Genomic DNA, 22,933 nt, shown 5'->3' with positions numbered 1-22,933 from the left:
AGCAGCCTTGAATCTCTAGTTCAGTTCAATTACGAAAGGTACATCTTCAACCAAGAATGACAGAGAGCTAGTGAGAGAATCGACAAATTTGTTGAGAGACTGGATAAGCTCATCAAACACTGTAAGTTCAATTAATTTAATAATAACTACAAATGCTGAGAGTAACTCTTAGTTTGTAGCGAGTTCTCACGGCTATCAGAACTGAGGAGCGTGCTGATCGGCAAGCTGCTGACATGGAGGCCAGTGGTGCCAAGAATGAGTCAATCATGAATGTGAAAAGCAAGCCAAAGTACAAGGCATAAGGGCGCAGAGAGAATTCTCCACAGAAAAATAAGTTGTGCTTCAGGTGTGGATTTACGATTCCACATGATGGTAAATGTCCCACCATTAGGTAAATTTGCAAAGGCTTTGGAAAGAGAACCATTTTGCAATGGTTTGCAAAATTAAGAAAAAAGTATGTGCATCACGGCACAAAGACAAAATGGCCGCTGGACCTCTTCAGAAGTGACGTTTGACGTAAGCACACAAGGCCAAGTGACCACATCAGTTGAGACAAATTGACAATCAATGCAGTCGATCGACATCTAAAGCTTCGTTAAACAGTTCTTCAGTCTCAATGTCAAGAGAAAGTGAATAAGATGGTTGTGCCATGTCGATGTTTACCTCAGGGAATGAGCATGTTGGACTGGACGCACGTGTGAGGAAAAACACCGGTCCAAGAGAAGTTGACCTGACAAAGCACCAAAGTCCTTCAAATATTGTCTGAAAATCCCACTAAATGTCAATGGTTGTTCAATACATTTTATTATCGATAGTGGTGTATAAATACATTTTATGCCTGAAAAGAAATATGATTAACTTTCTCCATTGCCCCGACTTGTGCCATCAAAAAATAAATTGTGTATACGTTGGCTGAATCAACACCATTAAAAAGTCAAGGTTCATTTTTAGCAAAGATAGAGCATAAGAAAAAAATTACAAGCACCCATTCATGAACTTCAAGGTACGGCGTCAAGTGCCTGTTTACTCAGCTTCAGTACAGCTGCTGATATGGGACTGATATCCCTAAACCATAACATGAATGCTTATCACAAAATAGTAAGTCAATTCCCTTTGTTGTTTCATGGGTAGGAATACTTAAGACTATGAAGTCCAATTACAACTCAGTGAGGACGTCCATCCTATTGCTCAAAGACATAGATGAGTTGAGATCCCTTTCACTTACAGATAGTTGTTGAAAAAGAACTTGAGCCCTTATTCAAACACAAGAACATTGAGCGTTCCACTGGTCCAGCTCCATGGGTTTCTCCCATAGTCATTGTACATATAAGAAAGTGAAGGATTGGTACGCATTTCTGTGGATATGAATCAAGCGAACAAGGCAATTGAAAGAGAACGACATCCAGATCCGCACATTGCCGACATAATGCAACTGAATGGTGCAAAGGTATTCTCTCGCCTTAATCTGAATAAAGGATATCATGAGTTTGAACATGAGGAGAACTGCAGGTACATTACAAACTTTTCTACAAATGGTGGTCTGTTCTGATACAAAAGACTAAGTTTTGGTGTGTCTCCAGCTACAGAGCTTTTTCAAGATGTCATTCTACGTATCTAACAGCCTGTCATGAATGATTTCAATTATAGTGATGGCATATTAGTTTTCGGAGCTACCCAGAAGGAACACGACAAAGCTCTCACGCAAGTGTCTTTTGCTAGCTGATGCCAGTTTAACTTTGAACGCTGAGAAATGTGGGTTCTATGAGACATAGTTAAAATACTTTGGCCATATCTTTTCTGATGGGGGCACTGATCCAGCTAAAGTGCAAGTGCTGTCAACTGTCAGTCCCCCGCAAGATGTTTCCATGTTACGTTCATTCCTTGGCATGGCCAGCTGTTGCTCAACATACATATGAGACTTTGCCACTGTCAGTATGCCATTAAGAGACTTCATGAAAAAATGTTCTTTTCTACCCAGGGAAAGATCAGAACCCTGCTGACTACTTCTCATGAGTGTCTCTACAATGCCCTCACACCCATTCTAAAACGGCTTAAGCTTATATAAATTTCATAGTGAAATCAAGCACCCCAGCTGCCATTTCATTGGAACAAATTGTGACTGCCACGAGTCAAGAGTAGCATGGTAAAACTGAAGGACATTTTTACACAACAGCCTCCACCTCTTACCAGTGACAGTGAATATAAAAAGTTTGAAAATGTCCAAGATGAACTGTCCATTACTCAGGAAGGTATTTCTCTAAGAGGTTTGAGAATTGTCATTTCGGAGAGTCTGCGACAACAGATAATTGAAGGGACCCATGAAGGTTTCCAAATCTTGACGAGAAAGTTGAAAGAGAATTGAAGGCCTGTCATCTATGCAACTGCCTGTTATCAAAAACAACTCAACACTCCCTAAACATGTCAGAATTACCAATGCAAGTATGGGTAAGAATTGCCATTGACTTCTTCTTCAGTCCTCTTGCCAACGGACATTACCTGATGAAGATCGTTGAGGAATACCCCCATTTTCCATTGATAGAACATCTTTCATCTATCACTCAAGAGAAACCCATTGAGAGATTATACAGCATCTTTGCGACATGGGGTGTTCCTCCAACCTTATAATCAGACAACGGTCCACCTTTGAACAGACGAGAATTAAGAGACTGCCAATGGCAGTATTAAACGTTTCAAGAGTACTTTTAAGAAAGCTGTCCAGCATGCTGTACTAGAAAAGCTTGAACTTAAGATGGTCTAAAATTTGACTCTTCACGCTTACTGTTTGACCCCTCACTTGATCACTCGTGATAGCCCTGCAACCTGATGTTCAGGAGAGCAATGATGACCAAGTTACTTCAATGGACCAACAGAAGATCAAATGCTGAGGCAGAGACCTGCATGAAAGATTTGAATTGTAAGAGGAAAATGAAGCCCTATGCGGACAAGCATTGACATTCAAAAGATGTTATGTTCACTACAGGAGAACGAGTGGTTGTTCATCAGCATAGAAAACGAAAGTCTGATGCTCCTTTTGATGCTGAACCATTTCATGTTGTGATTACCAAAGGACACATGGTGACTGCCAAACATCCTGGGAAGTCCATTACGTGAGATTCCTCGCTTTTCCGACATGTGGCTCATTGCTCGCCAGGCACTGATGTAACTGTAGAGATTGGGTCTGAAAGGACACATGAAGAACCCCTGACGGCTGCTGATTCTACATTACTCACGCCAGTCATGGACACTTCTACTGCCTGTCCCCAGTTTCCAAAGACACAGCCAGGATGTGTGATCAAAGCATCATGAAGACTCATTGCAAAGCTCTGATTATGTATATATTTGTAAAAATACTGTAATTTTTTATTTAACAAGGGAGGAGATGTAGTGTCGTGTGAGTTTGTAATGATGGAACCCTTGTGGCTCTTGGTGGACTCTGTAGAACTGTGACATAAGCATTAGAGCATAGTGAAATGAATGCAGGTTAGAATATTATGCAGTTACACGCAGAAGAATAAAGACGTGTCATTCTAAGCTCCTTGTGTGGCAAAGTCATTGGCGAGTACCGGGGCTAGGGAGGACACTACACAGATGTCATGACAATATATTTAGCGGAAGAGGCTGTAAAGATGTTTTGATCATTAACAGCATAGGCATGCATAAATTGCCCTGTTCCTGAAATGAGCCAATTTATAGATTTTTGATTAAAATAAAAAGATCTGCTCTGGAAAGAAGGACAAGTATATGTCTAATAAAATGTAAAATATATATTTTAAGAAAGTTAACTTGGATACCGATCTACCTATAGAATAAATCAAAACATCTAAAGCAATTGAAAATACAGCGACAGGACACACCAATGGAAAAACAATCTTGGATGTAAGAGAGGCTGAATGTATAACTCACCCCAGAAACTGGAGGGACTTGCTTTCTTTCACTCCTTCCGCCAACACCTCCGCCCCCTGTGATGTGATATAGTTGTTCCCCAGTCTAAACATTTCAAATCAAAATTAACATTTTTGTTAAAAAAAAATAAAAAATAAATAGACTTCATCAATAATGTGTTGACAATAAAAAGTATTTAAATCAAAGTCCATGAAAGTAAATATTATGCTGGTAATTAGTAATTATTGCTCTAGTATTTTTGGGATAGCGCACAAACTAGAATCACTTACAGAAAGGAACCAAGGGCATATTTGTCATTTTTCGGCATTGAATGAACTCTGAACTACAAACGTAAGTTAATATGCTGGTGGTGGGCAGTCAATGAGTAGTGTAGAGGACAGAGAGGAGGTGACTCGCACAGCAAGACATCCCATTAAGATGTTGTGTAACAGCATTATAATTTTTTTCCGGTGCTTTCAAATCTGAACACCCTTCGCAGTGCAGCAGAGGCATCCAAGATAAACTTTTCTATGTAGCAGAAATGAGCATAAACAATTTGAGTATGGAACTTGTAAAGTCCAAACCTAGCAGAAGACTATAATGTTCACTATAAAACTTAGTGGTTAATGTACCTCCATTTTACCTCTATGTCCTGTGACTTGTGTTGCTGTGTGCGACAGTCCTTCCCCTTGCCTAACTAATGAGGGGGGCAGTTCAATTTCTTTAAACCAATGTTACAAAGCTGCTTCCGCACAGAAGAAGATTTCAAGAGTCTTTATTTAGAGTCTCCACTCTCCGCAGTTCCAAGCTCCCTCCAAGCCCAAGCTCACAGAATCCCTTCACAACATTCTAAGGCAGGCTACAGCTCGAACTGGTGGAATGCACCATATAAAAGGAGATAAGGGGGAACGGAAATACCAATACAAAATGTTAGAAAAACGGAAAAGAAACTAGCATACTTTTATAAGATAGCTATGGTATGTTATAAGAGGAAAGATTATATTCTTCCCCTAATAAATAGAGAAAAAAACATGAGAAAGACAACATTATTTCCACATGTGATAGTCTCCATGCCACTTTGGTGGGTTTTTAAGTCTTTTGTACTTGGAATTATTGGAGGTCAGGTTTTCCTGGAATTCAGGAGTGACGAGGGAATTGCCAGTTCTATTAATGAATGGTGGGTAGTGTTTAGCCAACCAGTGCATACTCCAATTTTTCCCATTGTCCATGACCGCTACATTATGTTTGATTTCAACTGTTCACATAGGTCCAAGATGTGTGACGGATAACCTTGAAAGAAAACCAGTCATGATTGTAGAGATTAATTGCACACCATCATCCATGTCCAGAGTGGATGGTATGCCTTCTGTTTGGAAAGTATATTTCAGGAAATCAATGAGAATCTCTGTGGTGATTTGATTCACCATTCTTGTGACGATCCAATGGGATTGGTAGTCTACTAAAACAAATGCAAAATGTTTTAAAACACCCTCACAGTTTATGGGGCTGATTATATCCAGAGCAAGCTTTTCCCAGGGTTTATCTGGAATGAAAATTGGAGATAAGGGAGTTTTGTGAATAACTTTGGATTTGTCACTATTGGCACAAATTAAACAGTTCTTTACTTTGAATTACACCAAGGAATCCGTGTTGGGGAACCAAAAGCGCTCTCTAAGCCTAGATTTAGTTAAGCTCCTGCCTAGATGACCTTTATGTACGAGGTCAATCACCTTGTTCCGTATGCCTTTGGGGGGTATTATTTTGTCTTTTCTGAATATTGAGTTCTGATTTAAAGTGATTTAATGACAAATTTCCCAGAATTCCTTGGCTTCACCATTGACTTCGCTGTAAGATTTGGTCCAACTCAGTAGGGTGTATGTTTTACGTTGGTCAAATGTCTCATCTTTGATAGTATAATCTTCCCACTCCTTGGAAGTTATGCCAAAAGAGTCGATCTCCAAAATTAGATATTCTGGAGTGTCATATTGTTCCTCTTTATTTAGAGGAGCTCTAGATAGGAAATCAGCTGCAGTGTTTAAATTGCCAGGGACATATTCCACCTTAAAGCAAATGCCTTCTAAGCACAGGACCCATCTGGCAATGTGGGGAGTGCTGTTGGAGGATCTCTTAGAGCTGAACATATATGTGAGTGGTTTATAGTATGTGCGAATACAGAATTACAGACCCCATAGGAAGAACTTAAAATGTTACATAGTACAGAAGAATGCAAGAGCCTCTCTTTCGACCACTGAATAATTAATTTCAGATTTGGCAAGGCCACAATTCTTTCTTTGCCGTCAATTACTTGGGATAACATGGCACCTAATCCTTTATTGCTTTCATCAGTGGTTAATATAGTTTTCCTACGAGGTAAAAGGGTTAAAATTGCATACAAATGGAGCTGACAGAATAGTTTTCTTGATTTTCTTAAATACAGCTTGATGTACTTCTAGCCATTTGTAGTGTGCATGTTTTTTATGAGATCTCTAAGGGTACTAGTCAAGTCTGCAAAACGTTTTACATACTTGCCCATGTATTCTGCAAGTCCGAGGAATTACTTCAGTTCGTCTTTTGTCTCTTGGGCCAGAGCATCCTTAATAGCTTTGAGTAGATACATTTTGGGTCTGAACTCATCAGTAGAAGTAGTATGCCCCAAGTACTCCTCAGTCCTGACACCTATTTGACACTTTTCTTTTTTTTAATTTTAACCCTGCATCTTTTAGTTTGGTGAAGATTTTCCTCAACACCACGTTATGCTCCTCCATAGTGGCCCAGTATATTAACACATTGTCTTGAAAACGCAAGGTTTTAGGTATCCCTTCTAATATTTGTTGCATTATTTTTTGGAACACTGCAGTCCCGGATGCAAGCCCGAATGGCATTCTGCAGAACATGAACGTGTCCATGGGTGTAGTGAATGCTATTAACCATCTAGACTCGGGATGGAGATCAACTTGATGATAGGCCATGGAGAGGTCCAAAACGCTGAAGCAATTAGATTTCCCCATTGTGCTCAAGATCTCGTGGATGCGAGGTAAAGGGTGTTTCTCAACCCAGATGTTGTTGTTAAGGTCATGTAAATCAATACATAACCTGATGTCATCTCCATGTGCTTTTTTCACGATGACTATGGGGGCAACCCAATCAGAACAATCAACGGCTTGTATGATGCCTAAATCTTTCAACATAGCAAGTTCCTTTTGTAAAGGGTCGCACATAAGATGTGGTATGGGTCTGGTTTTATGTACCAATGGTACAGCATTAGATTTCAGTTTGATTTTATGCTGCAAATCCTTAAGCAATCCTATACTTTCTGTGAACACTTCAAGGAACTAGTCATATATTGTTTCTCCTGTGATAGATTTGTTTATGGTATAGACGTGTTCAGGGTTATTAGGATCTGGTTTTATCCCTAATTCTTTTTGATGTTGCCATCCAAGGAGGTTGGAACCGTCCTCTCCGATATAAACTTTCCCTACTGTAGATCGGTCCTTAAATGTGATGAGAGTTTTAACTATTCCTTTGAGGGGAATGGGATCCTTGGTGCACCCACTAGGAGATATGTCAGCTGTAACTAAGTTCTCTTTGATGCTATTTGTCATGGATTTATAATCAGAGAAGTTAATTAATGTAAAGGGAGCATCGATCAGCGAACATTTTGATTACCCCCTTGCATTATGTCACTTTTGGGGTATTTGATTTTACTGCAGTAATTAATCTCATTCACTTGGAGTATTATTTTCTTGACAGATTGGGATCTTCCCTCCGAACTTTCATTACTAACTCCATCAATTTTAATAGAGTTGTTTCTGCATACCCTCGCTAGGTGGCCTTTCCTATTGCATTTCCTGCAAAGGGCAGATCTAACCTGGTAATTAGGGTGATTAGCTCAATGATTGCTGCTCCCGCAGCAATAACATTTAAGTTTGTCATCTTCTAACTCACTATATTGGTGGAATCCTTTGTTAACCTTAACTTTTGCACACAGTCGTTTCCGGTTCTTTGTCTCTTATTTCTGAAATTAGTTCATTAGTCGTAGGTGTTCTAATCTCTTTTAAACACAAGGCTGTGTGCTCAATGGATTTTGCTATCTCGATGGCCTCTTGAAGATGAGGTTTTTTTAAAAACTTTTTCTTGTATCCTAGTATTGTTAGTGGAATGCAAAATTGGTCTCTTATGAGAGATTTGTTTAATTCAGCAAACTCACATCACTTACTTAATCCTCTAAGTACAGCTACATAGTTAGTCACACTTTCATGTTTACCCTAGGACCAGTTGCAGAAATTGTGACGTTCAAGCACTATATTGATTTTGTCCCCCAAGTGGTTTTGCAATTTGAGCCAAGTGATTTTGTATTCTCCCTCGTCTTCACGTTCAACACAAGGAATTTCAGGTTCAGGTAAAGTCTCAAAAATCCTCTTGCCATGTGTGCCCACATTAAGCAGTAAAATATGTTGTTTCCTTACAGAATTAAATCTTTCCCCCCTAATGGCAATTCAATAGGATTCAAATATTTTTATCCATTCCTTCCAAGGCACCACAGGTTCTCCTGTTTCATTTAGAAGCGGCGCAGGCTGCAGCATGCTTGCCACTGTCATGGTGGTGGTTAACAATTAAGAAGAGTGCGAGAGGAGATAATAGGCAAGTAGAAACTCCGTAAAAGATTCAAAACTAAAACCTAGAGGATTTGGTCAACACAATTGACATATATTAGGGCCAAATATAATAAAACAACAATTGCTCACCCTTTGGAATAAACACGATTACTATAAGGATTTAATTCAGCACATGGACTCATCAATAAAAATAACAATGATTGGGAAATGTATAATGATGACACTGTAAGGGACACATTTGTTTGCGTATCACCGAGGAGGGAGTACACACAGCCCCCAAAATAAGAGATAGGCACAGAGGGAGCAGTACAGAATGCTGTAGTGTGCGTGTCACTGAGGAGCACATGCCTGCCAAAAGGCTGGAGGTATAAAGAGGTTGCACTGTAAGGGAACACAATGGTGTGAGTATCACTGAGGAGTGGTACACGCAGCTGCCAAAATACGAGATGAGCACAATTAGAGCAGTCAAGAATGCTGAGTGTGCTTGTCACTGAGGAGAACACGCTTGTTGACTGGCTGGAGGACAGTGATGATTTACTGTAAGGGGAAATAATGGTGTGCGTATCACTGAGGAGGGGTACATGCAGCCACTAAACACACAATAAGCTGAAAGAGGCTGAAATATGGAGGAAGTGTGTGAATCACTGAAATGGACACACACAGTGGAAAAGGAAATACTCCGAGGGAAGATCGTGACACCGAAGGAGGCTGGATTATGCTGAAAGTGTGCGTGTCACTGAGGGGTACACGCTGAAGTGAATATTGAAAGAGTCAATATGCCGCAATAATGAGGAGTGTGTTGATGGCTCATAGAGCGAGTTTGGAGGAAATGCAGATTGCACATCTGGGGATAACCAGAAAAGGCTTGGCTAAGGATATGTGTCTGCGCAGGGGCCGCCAGCCATACCTCCAGGACACGTACACCTACTGAGCCGGGGATAACCAGAAGGCTTGGCTAAGGAGATGTCTCCCCCCAGGGGCCGGCAGCCACACTTTCAAGAACAGCCAGCCACAGAAAATGCAGAGAACGCCTGCTGTTGATGGCAAAACAGTGTCACCGACTCCACCTACCCAGAAAAGGCTGGCTAAGGTTCGTGTCTCAGCAGCGCAGACACACCTCCAGGAACACCAAGGAGCTGTCCAGAAGGAAGTATAGCCAAGAGGCGACTGACAGGAATTGGAGAGAAGGGTCACCAAGCTCACCAGATGCAGAGAATGTGGCAGAGTAAATGAGGAAGCTGGAGGGTGTCCACAATAGATCCGATGCGCAAGACAAGGGTAAGGTGAGTATGTAGGATTATCATAACACAGTACCTTAACCTTGGATACACGTTTTCAACAAAGAAAGTTTAGGTTCAGGTTCCAGCTGGTACAGGTCTGGAATAAGAGGAGGATATCCAGAAGGGGAGGAGACCGTAGCATCTGACGCCTTGTACAGATCGTCGCGATTGTTACCAAGCCGCTTCCACAAAGGAGAAGATTTCAAGCATCTTTATTTAGAGTCTCCACTCTCAGTAGTTCCAAGCTCCCTCCAAGCCTCACAGAATCCCTTCACAACGTCCTAAGGCAGGCTTCAGCTCCAACTGGTGGAATGCACCATATAACGGAGATAAGGGGGGAACGGAAATACCAATCACAAAATGTAAGAATTACGGAAAAGAAACTAGCATAATTTTATGACATAGCTATGTTATGTATAAGAGGAAAGACTATAAGGGCCAACCAAATTAAACTCCAGCTCGGTGAACTATGAAGGCTGTATGCCAGTAGTGGGGCAGTGCTACTGTGACTAGGGGTGGGCGGAATTTGCGAAATTAACTTTCGCAAATTATCGCGAAAATGTTTAAAATTATCGCAAACAAGCGGAAATATCGTGAAGATGCGGAAGATTTTTTCCCGCATGTTCGCGAGATTTTCTGCATGGTTGCGGGTCGCCAACTTACCCATGTGGTTGCTTGCGGGCACGGCCATCTTGTTTTGAGTTGTCTCGCGGTGCATGATCACGAGAAGAAAGACGTGATCGTGCGACGCATGACGTCACTGCGGGCGCGAACTGTCGCGAGACAGCACAAATGGCTAAAAACAATACAACATCTCATGGAGAACGCGACCGGATCAAGAAAACTTGTCGGCGAACGCAGGGATTCAGGTAAGGCGATCGCGCGCGCGCGAGAATGTATTATTTTACAGCGCGAGCAAGAAACAAATTATCGCCAAGCTGCGGAAACCGGAAATTTTGACATTTTCGCGCTCTCCGCGGAACGCGAAAATGTCAAATTATCGCAATTTCCGCAAACGGAATGAAATTTTCGCCCAGGCCTAACTGTGACCTGCTTCACATTTAAATCCGCCATCGTTAAAGGAGTGGTGCAAAAGTCACGTTTTCATTTTTATCACTACACTTTTTATTACATTTTTTAATGCAAGACTTGACATGAAAGTCTACATAACCGAATATCATCGGAGAAATACCTGTGCGTTTTGTAGCACAGTTATTTCCATTAAACAAAATTGCAACAGTTTGTAAAAATCCAGGTCTATCGCTGTCATTAACATATGAAGTGTGCCGAGAAGCCGACGGAACTGTTGTACTGCCCAGGCATATAAAATGACTTTTGAAACTAAATTATGAGGATTTTTTGATTTTATTTAGGAAGAGGAGCATAAAAGAAAAGAAGAGTTCTGGATGTTATATATGTGTAAGTCATAAAATCTCTATATTCAGAAGCGTAATTGACAAGGACTGTGTGTAAGAAAATTCCCTTCAATTCCTGGTTACATCACACTATTTTTTCGTGTTTAAACACAGAATACTGTGACTTCCTACCCCCACAAACTTAGCTGCACTTGTGATTTTTCATTGCCACAGAAGAAAGACTAAGAAAAAGACTACAGATTTACAAAAATAGAAGTCAGATATATCTTTTCTGCAGTGGCTTGGACAGGCAGCACTGTTTACCAGAATGCATCACTGTTCTCTCATTCAGTATAAGTTTAGTGAAGACAATAGGTTGGGATTTTGACAATTAGGCATTTTGTATTTATTATATTTTTGGGAAAAATATGCAATATGCAAAAAAATAAAAAGAACAAACGAGGCCTGGTAGCCCTGGGCACATCAGCGCTGGCAGTGAAGAGCACTCCTTATTCGGTGACTGTGCACATATGATCAGGCAATACAGCAAATGGATGAATTAGCCTCATGATGCATTTTGTCTTTGGCAGAAACACAATATGAATGAGATGACCGAAAGCCTGGTAAGTATATACATATGCTTGAATTTTAATTACTTTTTTAATACGTTAGGCTTCCGAGACTACTAAAGGTTTTTGTAGGCCATACAAAAATGGGCTTGGCTCATCAAGTCTGAATTACAGTGGAGGAAGGGATTGTAGAGTCGCGACAAAGGTCAAGTATGAAACTGATCAGTCTCTCTCAGCCTATGTAAATTCCATATTAGGCTAATAGATGTCTTTTTAGGGCCAGCGTGCATTGGTTTCATCGGATTTGGTAGGACTGATGTTGATCAAACAGAACACTCCGCTCCTTAAACGCAAAAACCGTAATGGTCCACAAGTTCAAGAAAGTGAACTGGGGTGGTAAAGGTTTTATCTTTGGCACGGTCAAAGCTTGGAACGCACTGCCTGCTCATATCTTTCCCTTTATAGGAACACACTAAAAACCTGGTTATTCAACCTTAAGGGATTGTCAGGGACCGTGCTGTTTTGTCTAAGAGCCAGAGCCGGGACATCTCAGGGTAGCCCAGTGTTATATAAACTCATTTAACATAACATAGCGTGACATAACATAACATCTGGGAAAAGTAAATAAATAACCTTATTGAACTGTGAAAACTATGAACAGTGTTTCTCATGGAAAGGCTATTTGTAGCAGGAGGGAACAAGCAATAGCAACTTAGTTATTCCTTTTTTATTTTTATTTTTTTATTTTATTCAACCTACCCCCCATGGTGGTGGGGGAGGGATTGGCAATATACAGTTCATACAAACAGATACCATAAAAATATTACAGAACAAAAATGCAGTGTCGATAAAAAAAGTTGAAAACCAAATCATATAAGAGTATATACAAAGAAACGATACATGAGCAGGAATACATTATTAATTTGCTAACCAATCTTGAAAGGGGGCCCAGTTCTTAGAGGCAATTAGACGTCTTCTCCTTCCCTGAAACTTTTGTACAGCAGTTTCTAATTTAAACCATGCCAGCATCCTGGCCTGCCAGTGAAAAAAAGTGGGGGGCTCAGGATTTATCCAAAAAGAGGTAATGCACAGTCTAAGCATTGCCATTGCAATAAACAAAAAAGAGTGTACATATCTTGATCTCTCAGAGATCATAGCATATTGATAACCAGTAATTACCATTTCAGCGGAGATTTTAATTGAAGATTGAGTGATCTGTGTAAGAAACGTTTCGATTTGATTGATGAAAAGTGACAACTCAGGGCAATCATAAAACATATGAAGAGAATCAGCAGATGGAAATTTACATCTTGCACATGATGAACTTTTACCCCCAGTGACAGTCCCCCATCTAACTAGTTTTGCTGGAGTATAATAGAGATTGAACATGGCCATGTAGCTTTGAGTGCGAAGGGTGCCGGAGACAAAAACCGTCCTAGCTAACATCAATGGAAGTTTTAAATCAATGGAGGGTACGCCGAGATTAACCGCCCATTTGTTATTATAATCAAGTAAGTCATCTGGGAGTTGAGACAAAAGAGTTTGATATAGTGTACCGATTTTAGCTTTCCTTTTGACTAATTCAAATATCAAAATTTTATCAAAAAATGTTTGATTTTCTAAAGATTTTTTATCGAAAAAACTTCTAATTTGTAAGTATTTAAAAAAATGATTATACTGTAGTTGGAATTTGTGTTTCAAAGAAGAGAAAGAGGCCAACAGGCCAGAGTCAGCAAGGTCTCCTATATCCCTCAGGCCTTGAGAGGCCCAGATGGAAACTACTCCATCTTGAAATATCACTGGAAGTAATCCGGAAGCATTCAGTGGTGTGTAATAATTAAGCTTATGAATGGAAAAAAGACGACGGATTTTTTGCCAGATCGTAAACAGGGCCCATACAACCTTGAACCTCGTTTTTTTTAAATAACTTGGCTCAAGGATACGTGTTAGTATCCCTTTTGTGGCATCACCTAATGCGATTGAGTATATTGATGGGGCCAGATGCGGCGATAACTCTGCAGTCTTCCCTAATAGTGGAAAGGCGAATTGCTGGATCATAGCTGCCCAGTAATAATAAACTAAGTTTGGAACTGACCAGCCCCCACGTTCCTGCGGAAGACAGGTCCATTTAGCAGCTCGTCTTGGCTTACGGTATGCCCATAAAAACCTTTGGCAAATCCTTTGTGCTTTTATTAAAGTAAGATTAGAGATTAATAATGGAATGGATCTAAATAAATATAAGAATTTTGGGAGAACCAGCATTTTAAGAACATTACAACGCCCAAATAAAGAGAGATGAAGATGGTTCAGCCGTTCTAGCTTGTTGTGAAGCAAATCAATAACAGGTCAATAATTCAAATCAGAAATCTGATCGACTTCAGCCGAGATCTGAATGCCAAGGTATGTTGCCTGTGTACTAATAAGAGCAGACGACGTTGGCATAGCCGATGTTTGCAATATTTGTGTTTTTGTGATGTTTAGCTTATAGCCTGAAATTAGGCCAAATTGAGCTGCTAGAGTCTCCAATGCCGGAAAAGAGACAGTAATGTTGTCTGTTAATACCACTATATCGTCGGCATATGCCAATGCCTTATACTCAATACCATGGACTATAATTGGAGAGATAGTTTGAGATTTTTCAATCAAAGAAAGAAAAGGATCAATAAATAAGGCAAAAAGGAGGAGGGAGCAGGGGCATCCTTGCCTAGTACCACGAGTGATGGGAAAGTAACTTGATTCAGTTCCTGAAATACGAATTTTGGCTATTGGAGATATGTACAGAGTTTGTAAAGCCAGGATAAATTCGGGCGCTATCCCCTTTCAATGCAAGACGGCCCATAGGTACCCCCAGGAGACCCTGTCGAACGCCTTCTCGGCGTCCAACAGGATCACCCCGAGGGGAGAATTTGTCACCTGGGCCCAATCTAAAAGGGCGATAACCCGCCTGATGTGATCGGTCGTATCTCTACCGGGGATAAACCCGTGCTGACGGATAGAGACTAAGGGAGAGATTATTTGCACAAGACGAAACGCCAAGACCCTTGAGTAAATTTTACTGTCGGTGTTTATTAATGCTATAGGCCGATATGATGCTGGATTTAGTTCATCCTTACCCTTCTTTTTAAATAACACGATAGTCGACTGCCGCCAGGAGTCAGGAATGACCCCCATCTGGGCAAGTTGAAAGACTTCCAGCATCTGCTGCTTAAATAGATGTGAAAAAATCTTATAGAATTCAAGATGAATAAGGTCAGGCCCCGCTGCTTTACCGATAGAAAGGGATTTTATAGTAGCTACGATTTCTTCCCAGCTGATAGGTTCAGCAAGAATTGAATTCTGATCAAGAGAGGGCGTCTGGGTATCGAGAGATTTAAAGAAATGCTCTAACTGTTTTTGTTGCTGCTCAAGTATATTTGGCTCCTCGGTGTATAGCATTGAGTAAAACTCAACAAAAGTATTTAACATTCCACTGGGTGAATCTTGTAATGTACCACACCGATCCTTGACCTTTAATATTTGATTTGCTATTACCCTTTGTTGTAAGCGTTTTGCTAAAACCTTTCCAGAAGCTTCACCCAGCTCATACATTGAAGAACGGAATTGAAAATACTTAGCAGCTATATCCTCATAAAGAGGATCCAGGAGGTTAGCCTTAGCGAGGGCAACCGCTTTCTGGCGAATTGTTACATCTTCACCATTACGGATACTAGTACTCAAATCTAACTCCGCTTGTTGAAGTACTGCAACTCTGTTTTTGAGATTCAGCTGTTCTGTTTGCCATCGATAAGACGCAATTCTCTTGGTTTCACCGCGCAAGGCAGCTTTGAAAGTGTCCCAGACTAAGCCAACCGGTGCAGTGGAACTATTAATTTCAAAGAACTCAGGGATTCAGACTAACATCCGTTCATGATATAATTTATCCAGTAGTAATTTCCTATCAAAGGTCCATGATCTTATTTGGTGAACAGGGCGGTCCCATGAAAAGCTAAAAACTATAGGATTATGATCGGATATAGTCCGAGGATCGATTCGAACCTTAGTGGACCCCAAAACTTCAAGAGAAGTGAAGACAAAATCAATACGAACCATCTTTTGATGGGGTATTGAATAAAAGGTGAACCCATCATGAGCTGGATAGTTAACATGCCATAAGTCTACCAGCCTATGTTCAAAGAGTAGAGTGCGAAGTGCTTTATAAACCTGGGGCTTCCGCCCGACATAGGCAGTGTGCTTAATAATATCTAACCGACTAGGAATATCAATATTAAAGTCACCACAAAAAATTAACGGGTGTGGCCAGGTGGCTAATTCTACATTTAAATCCATCAGGGTCTGCGGGTCATCTAAATTAGATGCATAAATGGAACATATCGAAAGCAAGGATTTGTTGACAAGTAATTCAGCAATTAACCATCTTCCTGAGTTATCTTGCTTAAGCCTTTTAACTCGCGTAACCCCGATTTTTGAAATAATAGCCACACCCCTAATAGTGGAGGCTTGTCGGGTGGAGGCCACTAAATCATAACCCAGAAATTTAAGATAGTGGCGGTTGCCCCAAGAGATATGAGTTTCCTGCAAGCAGATTAAGTCCGCTTGCATCACCTGTAGCAACTTGTGAAAAATCCTACGCTTCTTAGGATCATTTAATCCACAGATATTCCAGGTTGCACACGTCAGTCTACGGTTTGCCATTGGTGATGATAAAGAAGACATATATCTAACATATAGTTTAAGAGATTATAAAATGTATACCAACAATTTATCTTGAGAAATAAACAAATAATTAACATCTTGAATGTATTTGAAATCATCCTGCCACATATATTAATAATGAAGCCAATCACCTCTTCAACCCACCACAGCGCCACCCAGTGCACCCCCTTCCCACCCTCCCCACCCCATGCTGAACACAGCCACCCACCCATTTCCCCCCCCTACCCCACTCCCTATATCCGGAGCTCAGGACCTAGGTCCTTGTGATGGTTGAGTAAGCGTCACCCCACGCTCCGCTGGGCCTGTAGTATCACCCATATGTATGATGGATGAGGAACAATCCTATTAACATTAAAAAAGAAAAAGATTCCAAGAGAATATATATATGAAACAGATCGTCCCCCGAGAAAAAATAAAGATCCCCATTCTGAACAATAGCTACACCGAATTTTAAGGAAGAACCACAACATAACTAAAGGAGGAGAACTACATTGAGTCCAAAAATTCCTTAGCAGTTATTTCGGAGAAAAAGAACTTCGTTTGACCTTTGTGTATCACTTTCAGCTTTGCCGGGAAGAGCAAAAATGCCTGAGCACCTTTCGCCTGGAGGAAAGGAATCTGCTGACGTAAGTGCCAACGGCGATCAACTGTCTCTGCAGCAAGATCAGGACGAACAAAGAATTGGCAGCCCTTGGCAGATCGCTTTTTGTTAGGTCTGGCTAGATCAAATATACGTTCACGAGCAAGAAAATTATTAAAGCAGACCAAGATAGCACGAGGATAGGAACTATTGACGCTGGCGGAGGGTTGTTTCTTCCTTGTAAGTGGAAAACGGTGCGCTCTCTGAATCTCTAAGTTCCAGTTCCATTGTGTGATCTCTGGGAAAGCGTCTGTGAAAAGCTCCACTATAAACTTTCGGACATCGTCACCCTCTAAGTTTTCCTCAATCCCCAAGACGCGCAAGTTTTTCCTTCTAGCGCGATTCTCGAGGTCAGAGAGTTTCCATATAATATCCTTTAGCTGTTCCTTGACCTCGGTGACTAGATCCTTTTGCGCAACTACGGCATCTTCAAGGGCTGAAATTCGTTCCTCGGCTTCCGTTACTCTTGTAGTAATCTCAGCAGATGATTTAATAACACGGCGGAGGGAGTTTTGCAATTTACGACAGACAGATTGTGTACGTAAGTTCTGTTGCTTGGTTGCCTCTCTATGCTGCATAATCGTGTGATATATTGTCGCCAAGGAGACCTCCTCCGGTGTCTCAGAGGGATCCCCTCCGTTGTGGTTAAGGGGTACCTGCAGGTTAGACTGAGATTGATCCTCTCGAGAATTATCGTGCAGGCTTTCCTGATACGGAAGCTTAGAGCCAGGAGCTTTACGAACCGTGCCAGTAGCCAAAACCTTTGAAATCTCGCTAGACCGCCAATCTGCTGTATCACTATCGTAATCTGACCATGAAGATCGGGGTCATCCTCCTCACCAGACAGTGAATGGTCAGATACGGAGTAGAATTTTTCTGTTGAGTCTCTGACCACAGACCCCCCGGCATTATGGGAATATTCTGTAGAAAGTCCAGAAGCAGTAACAGCTAGATGTATATTAGAGGATGGGACTAATTTATCCAGAATGCACTGGGCCGGGGCAGAACCAGGAACGGCGACAGAAGGACTTAAGATCAGTGATTCTCTTTGAGAGGCATCCGACCCCTTAGGTTCGAGCGGATCTGCAGAAGCCACCATATGCACAGGATTAATCGAGGTATGAGAAAGAGAAGCATGTGTACTCAGCGAGTAGGAACTTTGTATGATATCAGAGAGAGTAGCAGGAGCCGGGGCGGCCGCAGTAACAGCTGACGGGTTGGGAAGTGCAGTCTTTTCCCTGGCTCCAAGCTTTACAAAGATATCAGGCAATGTCTGCCCCTTACCAGATGCCGAAGAGGGGGGGGTTACAGCCGGCTGACCGTGAAGAGGGATTTTGTCCGCCATCGGTGCTCTGCCTTTCCGGGAGGTCCCTGAGACTTTCGTGTCCGCGTCCGGCGGATTTCGGATGGATCTGCGGGATTTCAGCACTTTGGAGGCTGCTTTAGGTGGCATCCCCAATGTCGGAAAAGGGATTGAGGAAAGCACCGAAGTCGCCGAAAGAGAAAGCCGTGTAGAGGGCGCCGTGCAGAGTACATAGAAATCCAGACACCAGGCAGCCCGCCGGAGCCACTGCAGCCTTAATGAAAGAGCGGGTCTTAGAATGTCCAGGTGAGAGACAAAGGCCATGAGTAATTGCAGTTTATCCTTTCTTTGTTAATGCGTTTTTAGTCTCCCCGGCATGTTCGATTCTTCGAGGTATGCACCGTCAGTCGGGGTTTCAATACGGTCCAGCGGAGCGAGACGCTGCCTCACTCGGCCAAGGTCACGGCCGCCATCTTGCTCTCGTGGCAACTTAGTTATTCCAATGTGAAAAGCATATAAACCATTATGGGGCCTATTCACAAACGTTTATGCATAGACTGATGTCCCTTATGTGTGCCAAGAAAAAACATCTATGATTCAAAACTCTACATCCTGAGTCAATGAATGTTTGTAGAATTTTACTCTCATAACGGGCACTTAAAGATGAAGAAACCTGTCCTTGAGTTGGATTTGCATTTTCATATTTTAAGAGCTGGGGCGAAAAAGGGAGAATAAAGGGGAGTGGAAGGGCCTCCAAAATTTACACAAAGTCATATCTTGGTGGAGATTCACATATGCTTTGTAGGGAGTTTCCGGTGTTGGAAATGAATACAAAATTATTATGGTTAAAGGCCTTTCCAGGCAGCAGAGGGGAGGGGAAGGCTAACATTGTTAGGTCCAGACTAAGTGACGGCACAAGCTGTCTGGTAGTAAAAGACCTTTTGTGAACATACAGGTGCTTATAGCCTACCCATTCTCATGATTGGTTGCCATAGTCCCTTTCATTTGTTTGCTTCCTATTCAATGATGTGTGGTTTCTTTTTGTGTTCCTCCCCTGGAGCATAAACTCTTTACTTGTGTTCTTCCACTCACTATTACGGATCTACTTTTTCCTTCTTGGTTGAGCACTCCATTAGAGCGCATGCATTTTCCAGCTCTCCCTCTCACATACTTCTCCCTCTAGCTTTGTGTTGCTCACCCTCACATGCTGCTTGCCCTGTCTCTTGTGTGCTTCTCTCCCGTATCCACTCCTCTGTTGGTTCCCAAGCCACCCTTCCAGTCATACTTCTTTAATTTTTTAGTTTTAAAAAATTACAATTTTTCGGAGTACCCAGCAGCAACCATTTGCTGCCATGCCACTCCTTTTGTGAAACACACTTTTGTGTGTGTTTAAATGTATGTTTTTTTTTGTTTACTGCTCCAAGTGGCGTCCGCTATCTTGGGACAGTAAGTTAAACAACGATGGCAGCAGCATTAAAAACGTGTTTTTTTGTCTCGGAAGCCTGCAGTTGTATTTTTAGCGTGCTGAGTTTCATTGGGCAGCTCAACTGAACCAGAGTTTTCTAAGCACTCTTGGTACTACCCAACAGACTTAATGCATGGTATCAATGGAGGGTATTTATCCCTGGTTTTATCTAGTTAAACATGGCACAGTCACCAGCTTAATGCTGCCATCATGTCAAATTTATTCAACACCTTAACCTTCCAAAAGTGCAGTGAGGATCTTCGAAGTGTGAAAAGTAGGTTCAGTTTGAACCTGCCCTGAAGTGCGATGGACTAGACGCGTGTTGCAGAGACAACTCACAGGAGGGAATCGTTTTATTGTTATTTTTCTCCTTTACTTAAAGTATTGCTTCAGATTGGGGTTATTAGAAAGATATGGCCTCTTTGAGGCATTACATAGTGTCTCTCAAAAGAACATCTACAACAGCTCTTGCACAACAGTATGATATTTTACCAGGACAGTTTCTGCCACAACATCCAGTGTCTCTCGACTCTTTATTTATCCTGAAAACCTAAATTAAATGTGCTGCATAAAACAACTCCCTACCCTGTGAAGTGTCTTCAATCCAAATTATATTTTGCTCTGAATAGAACAAACATTTTCAAAGACAATAAGTCTTACCATTGGGACTTACTGTCTTTGTCAATGCTTTTTGGCATGCTCTACAGCATCCCGATGCTGTGCAGCATGGCTACAAAAAGAGAAAAAAGCAGATATAATCCACTTACAAAATGAAACAAGTGTTTTTTTGTTCTTTTTGTTTACCGATCCGAGTTAAATCAGTAAACAAATAAGAAAAGAAAAGTAGTGCACTTGGTGGGGGTAAGCAACATATGTCAGGGGAAGCAGCACAGAGGGGTAGGGATGAAATTTGAAAGGGTGGGGGCGGGAAAACAACAGGAGGGCAGCGGAAGCAACACATGGGTCATGGAGGAAGCAACACGGAGAGCGTGGGAGGGAAGTCAACAGAGAGAGAGGAATGTGGAGCAGGTGAATAAACCGGATGAGAGGGTGCAACTCGGAGCTTGGGGGAGAAGAAAACAGGTGAGAAAGAAAGAACCGCGGAGCAGAAACACAAGAATTTGTGTGCCTCACAGGGTGCAGGGAGAAGCACATGGGCAGAGAAAGGGCAACACAAGCACGGCGGAAGGGAGGGGGGTATACGAAGGAGACAGCTGGAATACGCATTCATTCTTGTGAATGCAAAAAAGTACCCCCATAAAAGCAAGCAGTGGAATGGCACAAGAAATTGATTCATGCTCCAGGGGAGGGACAAATGCATGACCTGGAAGTAAAGCCCACATAACCTAACAAATAAGAAGCAAGAAAATGAGTGACAATAAAACCAACCAATGGTGAATGAGTTCTAAGCCTACTGTAAGCTGACAATACACCTCGCAACAGATAGTGCGTGCAATGTCTAGTAGGCAAGACCTAAATACAGTGGCCTCTAAGGGGCGTCACATCTCCTGCAGCAGCCATTATTATCTCCAATTACAGTATGAAGCTAAAAAATGAGCAGAGCACAATTATATAACACTTGTAAATGCAGTCAATCAGTAGGGCACCGGCTCTTATTGCATGTTCGCAAGAAACACTGATTCTCACCAACCACGGCTAAAACGGGACAGTGTACTGGCCCTGCTTCTTTTTAACTTGTACACAGCAGACCTAATTACAGAACACAAAAAAGCACAAGAGCCTTCTAAACAAAACTGGACTCTGAGCGTATTTGTGCCTTGCAATATGCAGATGACATGGTTCTTCTGGACTACACACCAATTGGTCTTTCACGCTCCTTAGTCTGTGGTCAAAGCTATATCGGCAACAATGATCTACATGTAGGACGTGTCAAGAACGAAAGCGATCTTCTTTCGAACAACTAAAGGTCGGCACAATTTATCGATAGGTGGGGACAGAACAGCATTGAATAACTGTACCTAGGGGTTTGTCAAAATAAAGCCATGCTAAACAGAGCCAGTCATCTATAATATCAACTCTGCCAAATGTACATAAAACTCTGCAGCCCATCCAAGATTCTATATTGAAACTTTTCAGGTCAAAGTTTTTTCTGGCAATTTTATATTTAGTCTCTACATATGGTGATAAGTTGCACAAAGATTTTGAGATCATTCTGTCTACTGCCACAAAAAAATGTTTGGCTCCCAAAATACACCCCAGTCTGTCAACTAAGGCTGGAATTTAGACTCACTAATTGCATGAGGGTGACTAATTTACTCTTCATTAAATATCGTTTTAGGCTAAACAGTGTAGCAGTAGGCACACTCAAGGATGCGCTATGGAAAGAACTCTGCGCAAACCAAAAAATCCACAGCACAAATGGCATTAGGAATCTCACCCGAATTAAAGATGAGCTGAGCCTCACACAACTCTGGAATAGTATCTGAGTTATAGCTTAATTGGAAAAACAGCTAAGGATTCCACCCAGATAGTATCATTCATCGAGAACTTGGAGGAGCTATCAAGGCTGTAAAGAGGAGAGCTGCTGTTACCCACCTGTAACTCAATGAATGCTCAGAGCTACCTGACAACAAACCTGAAATCAGAAATCAGAACAAAATTGTGCGAATCAGATTCCAAATTCTAGCGTTGGGCGATATAAGTTCAAATTGGAGATCACAATGTGGGAAGCCTTGCAAATGTTGCAGAGGATGCAGCTAAAAGTGTGAATCCCTAAACCATATATTATGCGTGTGGCCCCATTTATCTCTCCCAAGACTCAATTTACTACGGAGATTGGGGGTATGGACAATTAAGGAGGCAACTATTGCCTGCTTTATGGGCCAAGATATACAGTTGATTTACACAGTAGTCTTCGATGTGGCGCTAGAGGATCTGGAAAAGCAAACAGTTTGGAACTGATACCTGAGGCTGCAGGGAAGGATGTAAATTTATTTTTGGTTATATATGTGGGAATAAATTTGAAAGATAAATCCCTAATTCTTTATGTATGTTTCTACTGTCAGTAGATTAGTTGAGTGAACAGAAGACAAATCAATCAGATTTGCAGGCCCTACAAAGTCTGACTAGTATAACGTTTTAGATCTACG

At 41.6% G+C, this 22,933-nt stretch overlaps 1 protein-coding gene and 1 long non-coding RNA gene across 3 annotated transcripts in view; one reads left to right on the top strand and one right to left on the bottom strand.

Moving 5' to 3' along the window:
* The window catches only part of NOD2 (nucleotide binding oligomerization domain containing 2), a 249,801-nt gene that overhangs the window by 31,039 nt on the left and 195,829 nt on the right, over positions 1–22,933 (bottom strand). For both annotated transcript variants that reach the window (XR_014972358.1, XM_085639531.1), the window contains exon 7: positions 3,904–3,987. Coding sequence is in view for 1 of the 2 variants with exons in the window: in XM_085639531.1 (XP_085495657.1) it covers positions 3,904–3,987 (84 nt within the window). In the remaining variant the exon portion in view is untranslated. The remainder of the gene's footprint in view (positions 1–3,903; positions 3,988–22,933) is intronic.
* The window catches only part of LOC146776155 (uncharacterized), a 186,068-nt gene that overhangs the window by 93,507 nt on the left and 69,628 nt on the right, over positions 1–22,933 (top strand). The gene's annotated exons all lie outside the window — the stretch shown is intronic.

Source organism: Triturus cristatus, chromosome 12 (genome assembly GCF_964204655.1).
Source record: "Triturus cristatus chromosome 12, aTriCri1.1, whole genome shotgun sequence".
Lineage (NCBI taxonomy): Eukaryota > Metazoa > Chordata > Amphibia > Caudata > Salamandridae > Triturus > Triturus cristatus.
Note: the sequence above shows the minus strand (reverse complement) of the source record. Positions and strands in the feature narration are given on the sequence as shown.